Source organism: Pristiophorus japonicus, chromosome 14 (genome assembly GCF_044704955.1).
Source record: "Pristiophorus japonicus isolate sPriJap1 chromosome 14, sPriJap1.hap1, whole genome shotgun sequence".
In the NCBI taxonomy this organism is placed as follows: Eukaryota; Metazoa; Chordata; class Chondrichthyes; family Pristiophoridae; genus Pristiophorus; species Pristiophorus japonicus.
Window position 1 is genome coordinate 147385589 of NC_091990.1, and position 18845 is coordinate 147404433.

The 18845-nt window shown below is 41.9% G+C and overlaps 1 protein-coding gene across 2 annotated transcripts in view; it reads left to right on the forward strand.

The window, feature by feature from the left end:
- lrp4 (low density lipoprotein receptor-related protein 4) overlaps positions 1-18845 on the forward strand; it is a 451660-nt gene that overhangs the window by 314914 nt on the left and 117901 nt on the right. For both annotated transcript variants that reach the window (XM_070899678.1, XM_070899679.1), the window contains exons 5-6: positions 875-991; positions 12877-13005. In XM_070899678.1, the coding sequence (XP_070755779.1) occupies positions 875-991; positions 12877-13005 (246 nt within the window). The remainder of the gene's footprint in view (positions 1-874; positions 992-12876; positions 13006-18845) is intronic.

Consider the following 18845-nt stretch of genomic DNA (forward strand, 5'->3'; position numbering starts at 1 on the left):
CCCATGCAGGAGGCATCACTTCAAATCACAAGCAGGTCCTTGTGGAGCCCTTGCCTATTTAAATAGGTCATTGCAACTTATTGGGCCAAAAATTGCGGTTTGAGGCTTCCCGCGGGCGGATGCCTCCGACCAAAATGTTTTTTACGAAAGTACATGATGGTTCCAGAAGGAAGAACACTTGTGCTCCGAGGCCTAGTTGTGCAGCACAGCGCAGAGGCCCACGTATTCCAGGAGCGTATGTACATCCTGGGATCACGTGGGCCTGGACCACCAATCACAATGTACTATTCTCATTGTAATGGGCTCCCAATACTATCATTGCGAATAACCCTAAAATCAAATAAAACACAAACATAAATTTAAAAAAACTTCACTATTTTAAAATTCATAGAAATTGCATAAATTAAATATATGAGAGAAAAAATTATTTTTTTGAACGTTTTAAAATGTTTTAACAGTATTAAAAATAAACTTACAGGGTTTTTAAGATAAAAATAAGTAGTAACATTTATTTTTTCTATCTATTAAAACTCTTACACTGGTAAAAGCAGGTCTTACACCTGCTTTTACCAGGCGTAAGAGTTTGAAGGACATTCGCTGGGCAAGCGGTGGGATAGCCCACGAAGGCCCTTCTCCTGGGGAGGCGCGTGACATTTTGACAGAATCGCAAGTGCCGGGTTCAGGTGCATGCGCTTTGTGCGCCTAAACCCAGAAATTGCGGGGCCTCTTCATACGCAATTTCAGGGCCATTATTCCAGTCTTTGTGTCCAATTTTGTGGAGACAGCAAATTTGTTCAACAAGTGTTGTTGGTCAGCATTGTTTTACTCGAGGAGATGCATTTGTTTTTTGCTGTCTTTTATTTTCTTATTGCAGACATGAGAAAATGTTCAGACAAAGAGTTTCGCTGCAACGATGGCAGCTGCATTGCAGAGCACTGGTATTGTGATGGAGACGCAGATTGCAAAGATGATTCTGATGAAGAAGGCTGTCGTAAGTATTAATTTAGGATGAAAGAGTGATTGCCAGTAACTATTTTTAACACTGCTATATTAGTATATTGGTTGGTTAGTATTAGTTACATTGGACCCAAATTTAGCCCACCAATTTTTTTCGACGCACTCACGTGAGATGCGCCGACTTCCTTGGATCAAAACGGTACCAAAAAGATGTCCCCGGATTCTGACCCCTCTGTCGACTCTCCCGGGGCTTGACACAGCGTGGCAAGTCCATTGGGAGGCGGAGCTAGGGCCCTGCGCCTAAAAGAGTGTCCGCATGCGCAGTAGAGCGTTCGCGCATGCGCAGTAGCTCCTCCCATGATGATGCGTGCTGCAGCGTGGGATCCGATGCGTCCCGCCCCTATCCCGGGCCGAGTGGCCTGCTGCACAAGCCGGCCTGCTGCCTTCCCGCGCTGAGGTTATAAGAAACAGGTTAGTGCGGGGAGACTTTTGATTGGCGGGGGGAAGGGTTTTGATCGGGGTGACGGGGGGGTGAAGGAGAGTTTTGATCCAGGGGGGAGGAGAGAGGAGAGTTTTGATGGTTGCGGGGTCGGGGGGAGAGAGGAGAGTTTTGAAGGGGGTGTGGGGAAGAGAGGAGAGTATTGATTGAGGGGGGCAGAGAGAGGAGAGTTTTGATTAGGGTGGGGGGAGAGAGGAGAGTTTTGATAGGTAGGCGGGGGGTGGTGGAGAGTGTGATAACTGTGTAGCCAGTAATTTTAAATACTTTCCTTAACCCTGTTGATGAAAATACTTTCCTACGAGCAGGAGGTACTTCGATTTTTTATTTGGGTATTTTGAAAAAATTATGTAAATATGTTTTGTCTCTTTACTACTTTCATTTTGTAGTTTAAGCTCTCATAAATGCTTCTGTTGTATAGTAAATTAACTTTGCGAAGTTTGTCAGTCTTGTATAGCTCTTTGATCCTATTCACATTCTTTATTCAAGTCAGTAAGTACCTACCTGCGCTGATTTCTGAACTTTCTGCAAGGGTTTTCTGCGCGGCCACAAGTGGCCACATATGCTGGTCCTAAGTAAGTTTGGAGCAGCTATTAGCTGTTGGCAGACAGGAAGCAGAGCGTCGGAATAAACGCATCCTTTTCAGAATGGCAGGCAGTGACCAGTGGGGTGCCGCAGGGTTCAGTGCTGGGACCCCAGCTATTTTCAATATACATCAATGATTTCGATGAAGGAATTGAATGTAATATCTCCAAGTTTGCAGATGACACTAAGCTGGGTGGCGGTGTGAGCTGTGAGGAGGATGCTAAGAGGCTGCAGGGTGACTTGGACAGATTAGGTGAATGGGCAAATGCATGGCAGATGCAGTATAATGTGGATAAATGTGAGGTTATCCACTTTGGTGGCAAAAACAGGAAGACAGAATATTATCTGAATGGTGACAGATTAGGAAAAGGGAAGGTGCAACGAGATCTGGGTGTCATGGTACATCAGTCATTGAAGGTTGGCATGCAAGTACAGCAGGCAGTGAAGAAGGCAAATGGCATGTTGGCCTTCATAGCTAGAGGATTTGAGTATAGGAGCAGAGAGGTCTTACTGCAGTTGTACAGAGCCTTGGTGAGGCCATACTTAGAATATTGTGTTCAGTTTTGGTCTTCTAATCTGAGAAAGGACGTCCTTGCTATTGAGGGAGTACAGCGAAGGTTTACCAGACTGGTTCTCGGGATGGCAGGATTGACATATGAGGAGAGACTGGATCAACTGGGCTTGTATCCACTGAAGTTTAGAAGAATGAGAGGGGATCTCATAGAAACATATCAAATTCTGACGGGATTGGACAGGTTAGAGGCAGGAAGAATGTTCCCATTGCTGGGGAGTTCCAGAACCAGGGGTCACAGTCTAAGAATAAGGGATACGCCATTTAGGACCGAGATGAGGAGAAACTTCTTCACTCAGAGAGTGGTTAACCTGTGGAATTCTCTACCACAGAAAGTTGTTGAGGCCAGTTCATTTGATATATTCAAGAGGGAGTTAGATATGGCCCTTACGGCCAAAGGGATCAAGGGGTATGGAGAGAAAGCAGGAAAGAGGTACTGAGGTTGAATGATCAGCCATGATCTTATTGAATGGCGGTGTAGGCTCGAAGGGCAAAATGGCCTGCCCCTGCACCTAATTCCTATGTTTCTATGTTTCAAACTGGCTTAAATGGCTAAAACGGGCATAGCTGGCTGATAATGCCCCCTTTTGATCAAAACGAAATGAAACTAAAAAAATCCTAACTAACTCACTTACACTGGCGCAAATTGAATGTGCAAAATGAGGATTTTTAAGATACTTCAGAAAAATCAAGTTGCTCCAAAAAAAACGGAGCAACTTTGGGCCCAATATAATGTTTCCCGATTACCAGCTGTAGACTTTTTTAAAAATGGCAAAAAGTCATACCACCAAGGCATGTATTAAGGTGTTTTCAAAGGCCCAGTATTTCAACTGAAGATCAAAATGGCTGTTGAATCTTTATTTCTTTCCTTCATATTCCATGTGGGATTGTCCATAATTTTCTGAAATGTTTTTAAGTAAGTAAACCGTACGTGGGCAAGAAATTTGACAGTGGCACATTCTCTCCCAACAGAAAATAAAATTGGTTTTGTGTAAATCCTCAATACCCTTTTTGGGAATTGAGAAGCCAAGGAACCAGACCACAAATGAGCAGCATCCTCAGATGTGAGTCGTTAAGCAGTCAGGATTTTTTTTTATTGTAAAGACTTCCTGTACTGGCATAACCAATAAAAGTGTGAAGGAAACAGTCATAACACAATGCACTTTCTAGAAAGAGATCATGCAACAGGAAATTCCTTTTCTCACTTAATACTATCCTGAAAAAGAATGCCCTTAAAAACTGTGTGGACATTGCACAATTCCTGGCACTGGCAATTGAGATACAGGCACTCAACATGAAAAGTAATTCTCGTTTCCAGTCATTCTCTGTTTTAGTCCATGTTAAGTTTCCCCTTCAGGATAGCAAGTAAACATTTGTTCAGTTAATTTGTTCTGTTCATTGCTACCTTCTACTGTTAAAGACAACCTTTATATTACATTACATTGAGATTAATACAATAGTTCTCTTTTGGTAAAATTACATTTGGACAAAAATAAGAAGAGAATCAAAAAATGCAGAACTTGCGCACGTAGATGAGAAACAAACTATTAGATGCTTGTAACTGTATATAAGTGGTTCAGGCTAATGAGGGCTTCAAAAGAGTAGAAAACTAAGCCCATCGGCTCTTCAGTTTTCAGCTAAATGAAGCAGTTCTTTGATCTTAAGAGATAAAGGCACTCGTCTACAGATAATGAGCAGTCATATAACTATTGAGAAGGGTGCCCTCATTGAATTGATTTGAAACTAGTGTATTTATAACATACAGCAGAAAATCTGATTTATCTTGACTGAATCTGTAACTACGAAACCAAATCTGGACAAAGCTTATTGTAGATAGTATGCACAATTAAACTTAATTTCAGTTAAGTTGGAAGAAAATCCAAACCGTTCCTTGTACCTTCAGCACAAATTACAGTTTCTGGAAGTTAAAAGATGATAGCTATTATTATTGTATAGATTTTATGCAATCTGCCATATGTCCACTGGACCCAATCCTGAGGACCTCAGTGAATCTGTTTTACACTTTGCTTCACACATCTGATGACCTGTCTTCTCGGCCACTTAGGACACAGTACTTAATCTTAATTGGAATGGCTGAATAAAAGAAACATTTTTGGCATTGCAGGATTGTTCTTATTTCATGTTTCCTACACTTCAAAAGTACTTCATTGGCTGTAAAGTATTGGGGGTTTATATTGAATTCTGAACGACTATACAATAAGCAATCCATTGACTAGCCAAAACTGACCTGAATTTTTAAATTCACCCTCAGCCATAGGAACATTGGACACCGGGGACACAAATGTCTATGTGCGCAACATTACTAAGAGCATAAATGAGAAGAATATGTGGTTCGATTTACTTCCCTCACTACATGGTTTTGAAATTTCCTCCCTAAACCTCTCTGTCTCTCCACGTCTCCTCTTTTAAAACCCTCCTTAAAACTTACTTATTTGACCAAGTTATCTGTTCTAATGCCATTTGGGTGCCCACCTGCCCCATGCCAGTGGAAATCTGGCCACTCATGGTGAATATGCCCAGTCTCCTCCCTCCACCAATCCTAGTAATGCTGCTATTGGTCCTATTCTTCTTCAGGCAACTTGCAAAGCTTGGATCCCACTGGAGAGACCCATATGTGGAGACTTTCTGGATGTACTGGTTGCTACTACTATATCAGGACATCATTCAACCTCAGGTTCAAATCTCTAACTTAGGGTGTCCTACTCCTGGCTCCACTCCCTGGCCCAGTAAGGAATAGACTGAAGTTCTGCTTCTTGGAACAGAACCAGTTGACTCCCAGAAATAGCAGAGACTTACCAGTCTTTGCGGGATACCGGTAGAACCCCTGTGGAATTTTGGGACCATAGAGTCCAACCATGAGCTAGCTCTCTTGAGCACAACCAGTAGCTCACCATTCAGGTGCAGCAACAACAACAACAATAACAAACTGTATTTATGTAGTACCTATAACGAAGTAAAACATCAAAAAAAAGAAGAAATTACGGAGATGACCAAAAGGTTGTTCAAAGAGGTAGGTTTTAAGGAGCCTCTTGAAGGAGAAAAGATAAGTAAAAAGGCGGAGAGTTTTAGGGAGGGAGTTCCAGAGCTTAGGGCCGATGCTGCTGGAGGCATGGTCACCGATTATAATCAGGGATGCTTAAGAGGGCAGAATTTGAGGAGCGCAGACATCTTGGGGGTTGGGAGGCTGAAGGAGATTACAGAGATAGGGAAGGGCGAGGCCATGGAGTGATTTGTAAACAATGATGAGCATTTTGAAATCAAGGCGTTGCTTAATCGGGAGCCAATGAGGTCAGCAAGCACAGGGGTGATGGGTGAGCTGGACTTGGTGCGAGTTTTGGCTGCCGAATTTTGGATAACCTCAAGTTTACCTGGAGTAGAATGTGGGAGGCCAGCCAGGAGTGCATTGAAGTAGTCAAGTCTAGAGGTAACAAAGACATGGAAGAGGGTTTCAGCAGCGGATGAGCTGAGGCAGGGGCGGAGGCGGGCAATGTTACGGAGGTGGAAATAGGCAGTTTTAGTTATGCTGTGGATGTAAGAACATATGAAATAGGAGCAGGAGTAGGCCATACGGCCCCTCGAGCTTGCTCCGCCATTCAATCAGATCATGGCTGATCTGATCATGGACTCAGCTCCACTTCCCCGCCTGCTCCACATAACCCCTTATCGTTTAAGAAACTGACTATTTCTGTCTTAAATTTATTCAATGTCCCAGCTTCCACAGCTCTCTGAGGCAGCGAATTCCACAGATTTACAACCCTCCGAGAGAAGAAATTTCTCCTCATCTCTGTTTTAAATGGGTGGCCCCTTATTCTAAGATCATGCCCTCTAGTTCTAGTCTCCCCCATCAGTGGAAATATCCTCTCTGCATCCACCTTGTCAAGCCCCCTCATAATCTTAACGTTTTGATGAGATCACCTCTCATTCTTCTGAATTCCAATGAGGCCGAACCTACTCAAGCTTTCCTCATAAGTCAACCCCCTCATCCCCGGAATCAACCTAGTGAACCTTGTGGCCGGAAGCTCATTTCAGGGTCAAATATGGTACCTGGGTTGCCAACAGCAGAAGCAATACACTTAAATTTGATAACAGACAAAATATCCCCAGGGGAAACAACCTTACAATTCTGTGTAGGCCATGGTTTATGTTGGTTGCAGAAAAAGAGCCAACAAGGAATGGCTTCTGCTAGTTCTATAAAAAGGGCAAGCAAGGGAGTCACTCAGATAGTGTGACATCAGGGAGCCCTACCTTTCATATAGTCCTGAGTTTGTAGAGAGAGAGAGTATCCTTTGGATCAACAAGATTTAGTGCAAATTCAAGATCATTAGTGACAGAATCTGCACCTGTTCCCACTGAATTTGATACAATCTGGGACAAGATCTCGCCAAACCTCACATTGGCACACTGACAACAGTGCCTGGTGACAGAACTGGGGATTAATTAAGTTGGCAAAATGATCTTTGTTTCAGTTTGGCACAGTTGTCCTTTTTGCTTCATTTTGTGCATAGGGAGGAGGAAATGCAGACACAGTCATGTAATTACCTGATGAAATGAGGTTCAGCAGGTTTGTGACTGGTGGAAGAGGAATAAATGTTAACAGTAAGCAAGTAAGCTATAGGCGTAGTTGACAGATTTTGGTGTTTAGTGATGCATGGTGACTTGGGTGTGGAACACTAACCCGATCCAAACTACGCTTGGGGCTGTAGGCTAAGCTCTACATGCAATTTTGAATGAGGATGGTAGTCCTTGCTGTTAAAAATGTTGAATTATTTGATTCTGGTTCTCTCAGAACCACATTTAATTTGCTGATTTTGTTTAGATTAAATTGCTAGATATAAAAAGCTGCTATCGGTAAAAGTGACCAGGAAGCTGTTCGATTGTCAGAAAAACACAGCTGGTGCACGAATGCCGACAGTCTCACACCAAATGCCAAGTTGCATCCATCCACAGGTGTAAGGGGACAGACCTGTGTTTTAATCCAGGTTGCTGCCCTATCTAGGTGTCAGCCTTGGCTCAGTGGTAACACTTACACCTCATGAGTTCAAGTCCGACTCCAGAGACTTGAGCACAATTCTTGGATGTAATTTGGCTGCCATGTTTCCCTATATTACACCAGTGACACACACAGGCTGAACTCCAGGACATAGTCGAGGTATTTACTGAGGCGTTCGAAAGCATGGGCCTTATGCTAAACATCCGTAAGACAAAGGTCCTCCACCAGCCTGCCCTCACTGCACAGCACTGACCCCCCAGTCATCAAGATCCATGGCGCGGCCCTGTCATAAGTGTCATAAGAGCAGGTGGAGAAAATGTGCACCCACTTGCTTTACTGGAGCCATACATTAATGGAACACACTAATGTATCTTGAATTCTTTGACTAGCCCTTTTCAGATTGAAGGATTCTTTGAAACAGTAATTAATTGTCTCTCTTCCATTGTACTCTTCTCCTTTTTATCCTCTTTTTGCTTTGTCTATATTTTTTTCTATTTATTTGCTTTTTTACTTTTTTTCCCCTCTTTATTTCCTCTATTGTCATGGTCCACCGAGCTACAGGTCCGAATGCCACTAACTTGGTTTTTCTTTCTTTTTTCTTGAGACAAAGAGTAAGAGAAAGCAAGCGAATACATGGGGGCGGTGGGGGCGGGCGGGCGCGGGGGCAGGGGTTTGGAGGGAGTGGTCTTTCTGAATGTTCGCAGATGAAATCCCTCGACTAAAACTGCATGCTCTATACTTTCAATGGAATATCTTCGCTCCCAGTTTGAATGCGGGGATGGTTTCCACCCTCACCCCCGCCCCCCCCCCCCAAAATTTTTTTTAAATCTTGCTTTCTATCACTCTACAGCCAGAGAAAGAAAAATAAATGGTGAAACTGTGATTTAATGACGGGGTATATCAATCAAGAGGGTGAGAGACTGTGGGCCCAAGTTTGCCCAGGAGTTGTTCCGTTTTTTTTTGGAGCAACTAGATTTTTTTGGAGTATCTTAAAAATCGCAATTCTGCCCATTTAACTTGCTCCAGTGTAAGTGAGTTAGAAAGTTTTTATTTAGTTTAGTTTTTTTTCAAAAGGGGGTGTTACCAGCCACTTACACCTGTTTTGGTCATTTAAGCAAATTTAGACAGCTAAAAGTTACTCCAAACTAACTTAGGCCAGCGTATGTGGCCACAACAGAAGAACCTTGCGGTGAACTAAGAAATCAGCACAGGTAAGTACATTTAAAGCACCAAGCACTAAACAAAACACAAAAATAAGCATTCAGTGACAAATAACAAACACAAGGAAAGCACCAAGACTTACAAAGCACTAAACAAAGCACAAAAAGTAATAAGCAATTAATTAACAAATAAAAAATAGAAGGAACCCTGCAACTAAAGCACCAACTGAGAGATTTGTTAGTGATAAGTTTAAACATTGTTCCCTCTTTCCTTACGAAAGAGCAGCAGAGACCCATCAGGGCTGCCGCCCCACTGACTTTCAACCCTTTTCAGGCGGGAATTTTTTCCGTTTTTGCCCATTTTTCGGGTTTTTGGTCGGGCTTTAAAAACGGCAGCCTGAAACCTGGCAGAGGCATAGGGCTTTGGCTCCCTCGCGTGAGGGACCACAGATTACTCCATTTAGCCCCGAAAGGAGTTCGGAGATCAGCCAACATGCCCAAGTTCAGCCCTGGGGAGGTTGGGGGTGGGTCAAATCATTAACCAGAAGTAGAGACTTGGTCACTGGAGAAACTAAGTGCCAGGCTGCTTAAGTCATTAACCAGAAGTCGCTGGAGAGACAGTGGCAAACAGGGCTGAAGGTTGAGGCTAGGTTGAGGCCAGCCATAGCCGGGAGAGTCAAAATCCTTGTTTCCGGAAGTCCGATGAGATCGGATTCAGCCACCTTACCGGGCCTGTGGTTGAAGGTTTCCCGCTTTGGGATAGGGGGAAGGTGAAGGAGAAAAGTGGAGGAAAAAACCGACAGGTTGTTCAAATTATTTAAGTGTTGATATACAGCTCTTTTAACTACCTTAATATTAAAATATTTATTTTAAAATACAAGCATATATTGACATGATTGCATCTAAAATTTTAGTCATTAAAAGAAAACCCAGGCTTGCAACTTCAAATTTCCTGATTCATCACTTGAAATTAATGTGATTTCTCCTTCTCTTCCGACACATAAAAGTTACCATTCACAATACTCCTCCTCCCTGATCAAAACTCAGTCCCCCCGCACCAACCTGTTTCTTACAGCCCTCTGCGGCCGGCCTGGGATAGGGGCGGGACGCGTTCTGCAGGCATCATCACTACAATCATGGGAGTAGGTACTACGCCTGCGCGACCGCTCTACTGTGCATGCGCACTGTTTTCGGCGCAGGGCTGTAGCTCCACCCCCACTCCACGAAGAGCGCCGCGCCAAGACCCGGGACACACAGCCGAGCGGGGAGAATACCTTGGTAAGTTTTCGGCGCCGTTTTTAGTGTAGAAAGTCGGTGCACCTCATGGAGGTGCGCCGTTTTAACCGGGGGGGGCAAACCTGGGCCCTGTGATCTTATACTTGACACTCCAGCCAAATACAAAAAAGCTGGTTGGACTGATTAATGTTTTCCGTTGCAATATAGGCCTTGAAAATGTAGCTTGTTGCAGCACTGGGTTATTTTGCGTGACCTGATGTACAGGCAATATTTTTGGAACAACTTTTGGCTACTGCTTTGGGTAGGATAAGGTAAAGAAACACAGTGCCTTTACGAAGAACTAATTGCTGGAAGTGGTTCAGCTTCTGCGCACAGCTTTCACCAATAGTTAAACAAACATCAGTAGAACAGTTGACACCAGACAAACGATAAGTTCAAAGCTCTCATATCAAAGGGGAAAACACCAAATAGTCTCTTTTATAGCATGCAGGTGGTATGCGTAAGGACTGAGATCTTGGAAATGTGCAGGTCGATAACTGTTTTCATTAGAACCGCATTTTATGCATTCCTTTTGATACAAAGCAGCTGTCAATTGTGGCTGTGTTTGAAAATGGTTCATAGAGAACATTTTTTTTAAAACTTCAAAGAATTCAAGTTACACTGGTTCTCACTTTCAGACATCTGTCAAACCTGCTTACAGGCAGTATCCGCTAGGACGAGCAGCAGGAACTCCTGACTGAGACAGTACAGGCAGTGCTCAGTTCAGATCTTAACTGAAATGACTTGTTCTGAAATGAATCGATTCATTTCTGTGTTGGAAATGCGAGGATTCAGTGTGGTGCGGATTACATTATTTCCTTTGTGGGCCAACAAGATTAAAGCTACTGTTTGAGAATTTGTCAGGCCATCCGCATGCCACTGGTAAATTTTATCTGTTGAGGTTTTATTGGTGTCTAATTTAGTACAATCCTGGGGCAGGGGTGGGTTATTTGTGAGTAACTTGACATATGCCATTAAATATTTGGCATCTATTACCAGCTGTCAGTAAATCCTGTAATTGTAGGCTCGAACAGAAAGCAACACCCAGAAATGATTCAAACCTGTGATCAACAATGACAGCATATTTCTTAAGAATTGAATAATTGTTAACCACAGTGAAATTAAGTCTGTAAAAATTGTGTGAGAAAATATTAATATTGCTTACGAGAAGTTACTGACCAGTTCGAAACTGGTGAACAAATTAAACTAATAAACAAATATATCTTATTTATGATTTTTTTCAGTATTTGCCCTAACTTTGGAACTGCTTGAAGTCTGGCACATATACAACAATCGTAAAATCTAATTGCTACTGTCTGTCACAAACTCTGACAATGACTTAATTGACTTGTTTGGTTGTTAAGTAAATACAGTCAGCCATTTTCAATTGACAAATGTTATATTATTTAATCAGCCTGTTTTCATAATTTTGGATCAGAATATTAAGTAAAATGCTCACTACACTATAATCAGTAAATTAACCATTAAAGCACCAAAATTCTTGGATGGTCAATGTGGACACTAATGATTTCTTCCAGATGGGTAACTTGGCATAACTAAAACCCATTTAGAAGTAAATGTTCAGAAAATATTTTGGCACTAAAGCAACAGGTTATTTAATGCATATATATATATATAGTGTAAGAAAAGGTGGAATATCCTGGAGTATGTACATTAAAAGTGCATAAATATTAGAGTGGTGTGGAAGATGGAAATAATAGGTCTCCTGAGTTTGGCATTAAGGCGTATTAGTGCAGCCGAGTTTTTTTTTCTCAGTTTCTAACCTCTACTGATGGTAAATATAAGAAAGAGAGATGAATTTCATTTCCCACCACTAGTTTGCCCATCTTCACAAATATAAAACCTCAGCAAAGCAAAACATCTTATTAGCTTGAGCAATTGAGTGTTCTGCTAATGAGAAGGATCTTTAATGTAGAGATAGCTCCACGGTGAGTGCACATTAAGGATTGTTTTGTGCTGCAGTCAGTATTAAAAGGCTTGATTACACTTTGTGCCATTACATAGCCATTAACTTAATTTATAATGCATTCCCTCAGTCTTGTGTTATAGCGTCCAATTTGACAGGACGTTAGGAGTGATCAGCCCTACAGTGCCGTGTAGCCACCAAACTGATGAGTCCAAACATTTCCTGAAAACCTGTCTGGCTCCGAGGCAGCTGTGTCTGTTTTGAGATAAAGTGTTGAGGAGATTGTCAGTGAAATGACCATCTCATGGAGTGATGGGTGCTAATGTAGGAAAGCAATGACTGTACAATGTAAAGAACACCAGTTTTCAGTTCTCACCACAGCAACTTAATATCAAAAACAAATAATCAGTGTCTATACTACCTGTGCCAATTAGCTGCTGAGTTTAAAACCTGTCATGTTGCCAAGAAGAAAAACTGGTCAATAGCTGGTATGATTAAAATGGTTTAATCACTGTTATCATGCACCCATTCTTGCCTGGGTAGAAGTCTAATTGTGTTTATTTTTGTGAAATTCACCGATTCTAAAATCCTCCATTAAGAACTTAAGCCAAAAATAGTACTGGTTAATCCTTCGAGAACCATAACTAATGTAGTCATACAATATTAGCTTTGCTTCCACATAGTGATCCATCTCAAAGCCTTACTGAGCACTGTCCACTTTTGTCAAGGGATGGGAAATCAAACTAAATGGAGAGATTGGCTGCTGCAACTGTAATAAACTTTGAGAATGATTTAAATAAAGGAACTAGGAAGTTAGACGGACAGATGCAGTCATTTCTCAGATAACATTGCACCCAATTAAGACTGCCTTTAATCTTTTTTTTTATGTTTTAGCTGCCGATGTTCCTGTGACCAACTGCAGTGTGGAGGAGTTTCAGTGTGCTTATGGCCGCTGTATTCTTGACATATACCACTGTGATGGTGATGATGATTGTGGAGACTGGTCTGATGAATCAGACTGTGGTTAGTGTCTGTTATATTATTATTTCTAAATTAAAATCAGCAGAAAATGCAACTGTATTTTGTCACGGCTTGATAGCTTTCAACTTCAGCATATGCGTGACTCCTTATTTGCACTAACTGTTGGACAATGTCCTACATGGAGAGTTCGGTGGGCTGTGGTGCAGTGAATTGTTACTTTTGGTTGGATCCCACTTGGAAAGCATCTTGTGCAGTTTCCAAGTGTAGCCTGTGAGATATTTGTGTGCTAATTCGGGTGTATAAAATGAAAAGTAACTTTTTTGATGCACTTGCATATCATTTCCGAAATGGAAACGTAACATAACCTTAACCCTTTTAAAACTCACTACATCTTGCTGGAAGTTTGAATGTTCACTTGCTTAGGTGCTGTGAGTGTTTGACACATCAATGTCCATTTAGTTTCCCTTTGTGGCACTTCATTCCCACATTTGGTCTGCAAATAACACATCACTCAAATACTGCAAGTTGTTCTCTCACATTAGAGGTTGGATAAATGTGCTGTGAGTTTTAGTTTCAGTGAATCATGAGCTCGTGAAGTATCTGGAAACTGACTGAAGCTTTAATATTTCAGGTTGTAAATGAAACTACACGCCCCCGCCCCCTCCCCACCCTCAACCACAAAGCATTATTGCACCATGAAAATTATTTTTACTTGTGAAATCAATGTGTAGATTTTCTAAACCACTTCAAAACACTTTGTTACAACAATTAATTCTTTCTATTCTAAACTGAAATTCCTGTCAAAATTATTTAATGTTGTCCATAAAGATCAAAGAAGAAGTTTCGACTGTGTGGATTGCTATCAGCTAGGCATTGGATAACAGACTCCACTGATATTCATGACCAGGCTTCCTCTGGAGGACAGTGTTGTCTGTCTGGCTGTGTTGTTTGGGGAAGGGAAGCAAACGGTCAGGGATGGGGAGAGTCCCACTGCCGGACAGTGACTGCTGGTGGCTGGATGAGAGCACTGTTTCGACAGCAACTGGGGAGATGGTCTGGGTTTTGATTGTCTTGCCCTCCTGATCAAGGGGAATGTTAGAAATACAGGGGTGAAGGGGGGGACAAAAGGAGAGGAACTTACAGCATTTTAAAACGAAAGAAATCTAGAATGCTGCGTGAGCTCAGCATGTTTTAAAAGTGGAGTCACACCATTTCAAGGGGGGACAATCTGAATTGGATTGTTGCAGCATAAATTACAGGGAATGGTTCTCCAGTGCCAAGCTCACTCAATGGGAGTGGAGTCCATGTTGGAGAATAGGGGTTACAGTGTTATAGCTCTTATCTCTGTCCCGTGCTCCTTTTAAACGTAGCTTCTCAATCACAGCATAAGCTCTTTTACCAGGTTAATAAATCACGATTGCCAGTGATTTTCAAGCATTGAAAATACCCCTTTAAGCCAAGTGGCTGTGGGTCTTATTTTTCATCTAGGTGGTGAAGATGTGCTGGATGGGGACACATTCAGATCATGGAATTAGTTGGGATTGCGCCACAAAATCTGGTGAATAACTGTGGGACCTGTAGTGTGCAACAAGATTCGATTAATTATTCCATATGTCCGGGACACACTTCAAGATGTAGAATGAGACTGGAAGACACCATTTGATTATGAATTTGAACTTTAAATGGATTGAAATCTCAGTTTCTACAGGAACAATCTATTTGTGATGACATGGTCAACATCTATAAAAATAACAGCTGTTATTTAAATGATACAGTTTGCATTTGATGAATTAGTAAGAAGTGAAGGCTTATTCCGCTTGGCTTGATTTATATTTTACTAAAGGCAGTCATTTACTTTTTCCTGTAATGTAGGTTGCAGTGGACTGAAAGATTCAGTAGCTGCTTAAAATTGAAGTGCTGAGCCGCGAAGTTGTGTTCGAGCGACCCCAGTGAGGGACTGTGATTAGTAATACAATCCTGCAGTGGTGTCTTTTAAGCTGTGTCTATTACAGTAACAAGAAGGATCCAAGTAATTTGAAACACTCCTCTAGAGGTTTTGAGATCATTATGAAATAATAAAAGCTGTCTTTAACTGGTGGGCTGCATGTGGTCTACAAACTGAGGTGATGTTTTTCCCCCAGTGTGAAATGCATTGTTAAAGCAGGTACCAGATTTCATGAAATGTTCCCATCTAATATATCCAACATACACACCTCACAACCTTTGCGAACTTCTGTCACTCTGTAGTGGTATAATCCATTCCTTTAGAATGCACTGTGATAGTTAGTACAAAACATTCAGACTTTTAACCCTTATGTTTTTTATAATGTCAGAACGTGCAGATATTTTCTTCATTCTTGTTTTTTAGACACCTGTTGCATCACACATTTCCACATCACGTCACGCATGAATTAAACCTCCTACATTGGCCATATCTCGCGCACCTGTCACATTGCACACCAGCTATACTGCACAGCACACACATTTCCATTTGCATCATGTTGATGCTCATTGTCAACATCTCCTGAACCGTGAAATTGACATCCTATGGAACCATCCATGATACCTATTTCTGTCTGTTGAATCAATTCTTCCTATATTAAACACACGGCACAGTAACTCGCCTGATGAAGTTCACTGCTATTTTTAAAAATAAAACTGTTCCTTCCTGTCATATGAGGAAAGCACATATTTTGTTCCTAGTAAAATTCCCTCTCCGTGTCACATGTTGCACATCCGCACCACAAATAATAGGTCATAATGAAATTTGGCACCAGTAACTGAACATTTCTCGGTAGAAACTTAACAGATGAGCACAGAAGACGAAACTCGTGATACTTTTTTTTTACAGTTTAAAAAAAGTAAACAACGATATATATGTTACAAGAAAACAGAAGTATATCGGGTTTATGTTATGAGTGGTGACACAATCTTTTAGAGTTTAGATTTTTAAAATCTGCCTAATCTTTGTTCTCGAGTCACACAACGTGATCTGATCCCCATAATTGCGTTTCAGCTTTTCAGTCCATTCCAACTCATCTTTATATGCTCTATCTAAATAGAAGCATATATCAAAGTGATTTCATTTAGTTTTATTCTCCAGCTGGAGATCATTTTGAAGATTAGTGATGGAAAACATCTTTATGTTTCAGCTACTAAAAGTATCATGACTATAATTAAACATGGTTAATAAATTCATAAAAAAAGAATGTGACGAGGAGAAAAATCTGCAATGTGGTGGAGTCACATTTCAGTTTACAAAAGATACCGTTCCACAAATGTCTTGGCAAACACTGCCGACCATCATTATTTGGATAATCAACAATCCCGCCCTCTAATTTTCAAAATAGACAAATATCAAAAGAATTCAGATGATTATGTCATATTTGTATATGTTCCAAAAAGGTCCATCAAAGATAGTCTCGAAACGAGTTTTCCCCCCAAAGAGTCCAGGTATCTTTCTGTGGTCCTCAGGAATCCATTGTGCTGGCCAGGGGAAAAGACTCGCCATTTTCAGTAACTTCTACCCATGGTTTATGTTGTGCCTTCAGACACAGGCATTCTTCTTTGATGGATGTAATGCTGAACAGAAACCTCCAGAAATAAATTTGAAGACTGATGAAGTGCTATGGGTACTTTGAGTAAACAATCTGAGTGCCGTAATGAAAAAAGTCTTTCCAACAACGACGACCGGGCTTTGTATAAGCGCCTTTAATGTAATAGAATGTATTAAGCTCTTCACACTGGAGAGCATGGACTGAGTGGTTTCAGAAGAATTTAAGAAAAATGACATATGCACAGTCATAAAGTAATGTTTTGTGGAGGTTTTCAAAGGCAGAGAAAGAAATAGCAAGATAGGGAAGTTTATGAAAAGTGTTCCAGAGAATACAACCAAGATTGGCATCGAGTGAAGAGACTGGAGAGAGGGAAATGCACAGGAGGCCAGATTTAGACTGTACGATATTGGCTAGGGCATAGGACTAGAGGAAATTGCAGAGATAAAATAGAGCAGTACAATGGAAGTATTTGTAAATTGGTGGAATTGAAGGTGGTGATAGAGATTAAACTGGGGTTTGTCCACTTACATATGAAAGCTAACCCTATACCTGTAGGCAATGTCTCCAAGGGGCAGTGCATAAATGAGGATAAGGATGGAATCTTGAAGTACGACAGAGGTGACCATGCAGGAGTGGGAGAAGAAGTTGTTTCTGGAGGTGCCCCAATGTAGCCAGTGGAAATGGAGCCAAGTGCAGGCAATCACTTAGAGGTAGAGTGTGGAGGAAGATGTTTATTATGTTGAACATCATGGAAGGACAAGGAGAATGGGGAGGGTTAACCCACCATATTTCCAATCACACAGGATGTCTTGGTGACTTTGACCAAGGTGGCCTCGTGCTGTGGCCATGTAAATTATTTGATATAGAACAATAAGACACATTCCTGCTCTATTTAAAAGGAAGGTTCACGTGCACTTTAAAAGATGTCATGGCACTATTTTGAAGAGCAGGAAGTTGGTCAACCAACACAACCAAAAACAGATTGTTTTTGGTCAATTGTGGAACTTTGCTGTATGAAAAATGGCTACTGCATTTCACTTGCATACTAAAATAGCACTTAAACAGTAATTCACTGTGAAGGTGCTTTGAGACATCTCTTGAGGTGTGATAAGGTGCTATAGAAAATCAAACTTTCTTTGTAAATATACATTCGGAGAACGCCCAGGACCTTGTGCTGAGGGAGGGTGAGACATACTGGAGCATTCTTATGTGCTGAGTTAACTAATCTTAACCAGGGTCGTAGTCGATATCATACAAATTGGGAGGGGAATATTTGCCAAAGTGCCTGATTACTGATGCTGGAAGTGTGTATATGTGGAAATAGAGTGATTACAGGATTGTGCTAAGCTGTGACGCTCCCTGTGGTAGAAGAGGGCCATAAAAGGAGCGGCGAGCACCGGCCTGGGAGCAGCGTGGAGGCATGCCACTACTGGGAGCAGCACGAGCTGCGACAGCAGCAAAGAGTGATGTCATCAAGATCCAGGTCAGTGATTGGAGCGTGGGCAGATACAGCAGGAACGGCGAGGTCGGGGCGAAGGAGCGGCGAAAGACTGTGGAGGGATGTGATTGAGGCCCAGGGGAGGCATGAGTTCGGGGCCAGGGGCCCAGGGGCAGCACGGGCCAGCCCACACTGCGATATGTGTGCACACTAGGTCCGTGCAACAGAGCAGGTCTCCAGTCGTCTTGGGTAATCCTTGCCACTGGACCAAGACCTAGCTCTGTCAAGCCCGTGTGGTGGCTGATGTGCAACGGCCACCACACGTTAAAAAAATCCCCGCACAGGCATCTTCCACCCTTCAGGATGTAGTTCAGGACCTGGAATTTTAGGTCCTTCATTGGAACACCTGTGAACTTATCCTTTTTTGGCGTGGAAGCAAGTCATCCTCGTTTCGAGGGACCGCCTATGATGAGGGTAGAAGAGCCTCCCGACATTCACTGGAACGTCTGATGTAAATAACAGTTATTAGAGTACGATACCAGAGAATGAGCGCTGCTCATGGAATGGTACACCTGCAAAGTGTCAGTGTTTGAGGAGAGGGACAGAGTGAAGAAAAGTGGGAAAGCAATAGTCAACATTATGCAGCTTCATGCGAATGAAGACTAAAGCTGGTGTGGTTGTCAGATATTATCTATTATTGTCATGCAGAGATCCTACATATGGCAGTTTTATTTCTCAACAAGCTTCTAGATTCCAGGAAGCTTACTAAATTCAAGAAGCTCACATATGTTCAGTGGGAACAGTCTATTTCAGAATTTTTAGAATTTCAAACCTGGACAATTAGAAGTTGTTCATATGCCAGGGTGGAAAGAACTTTTAATACCAGC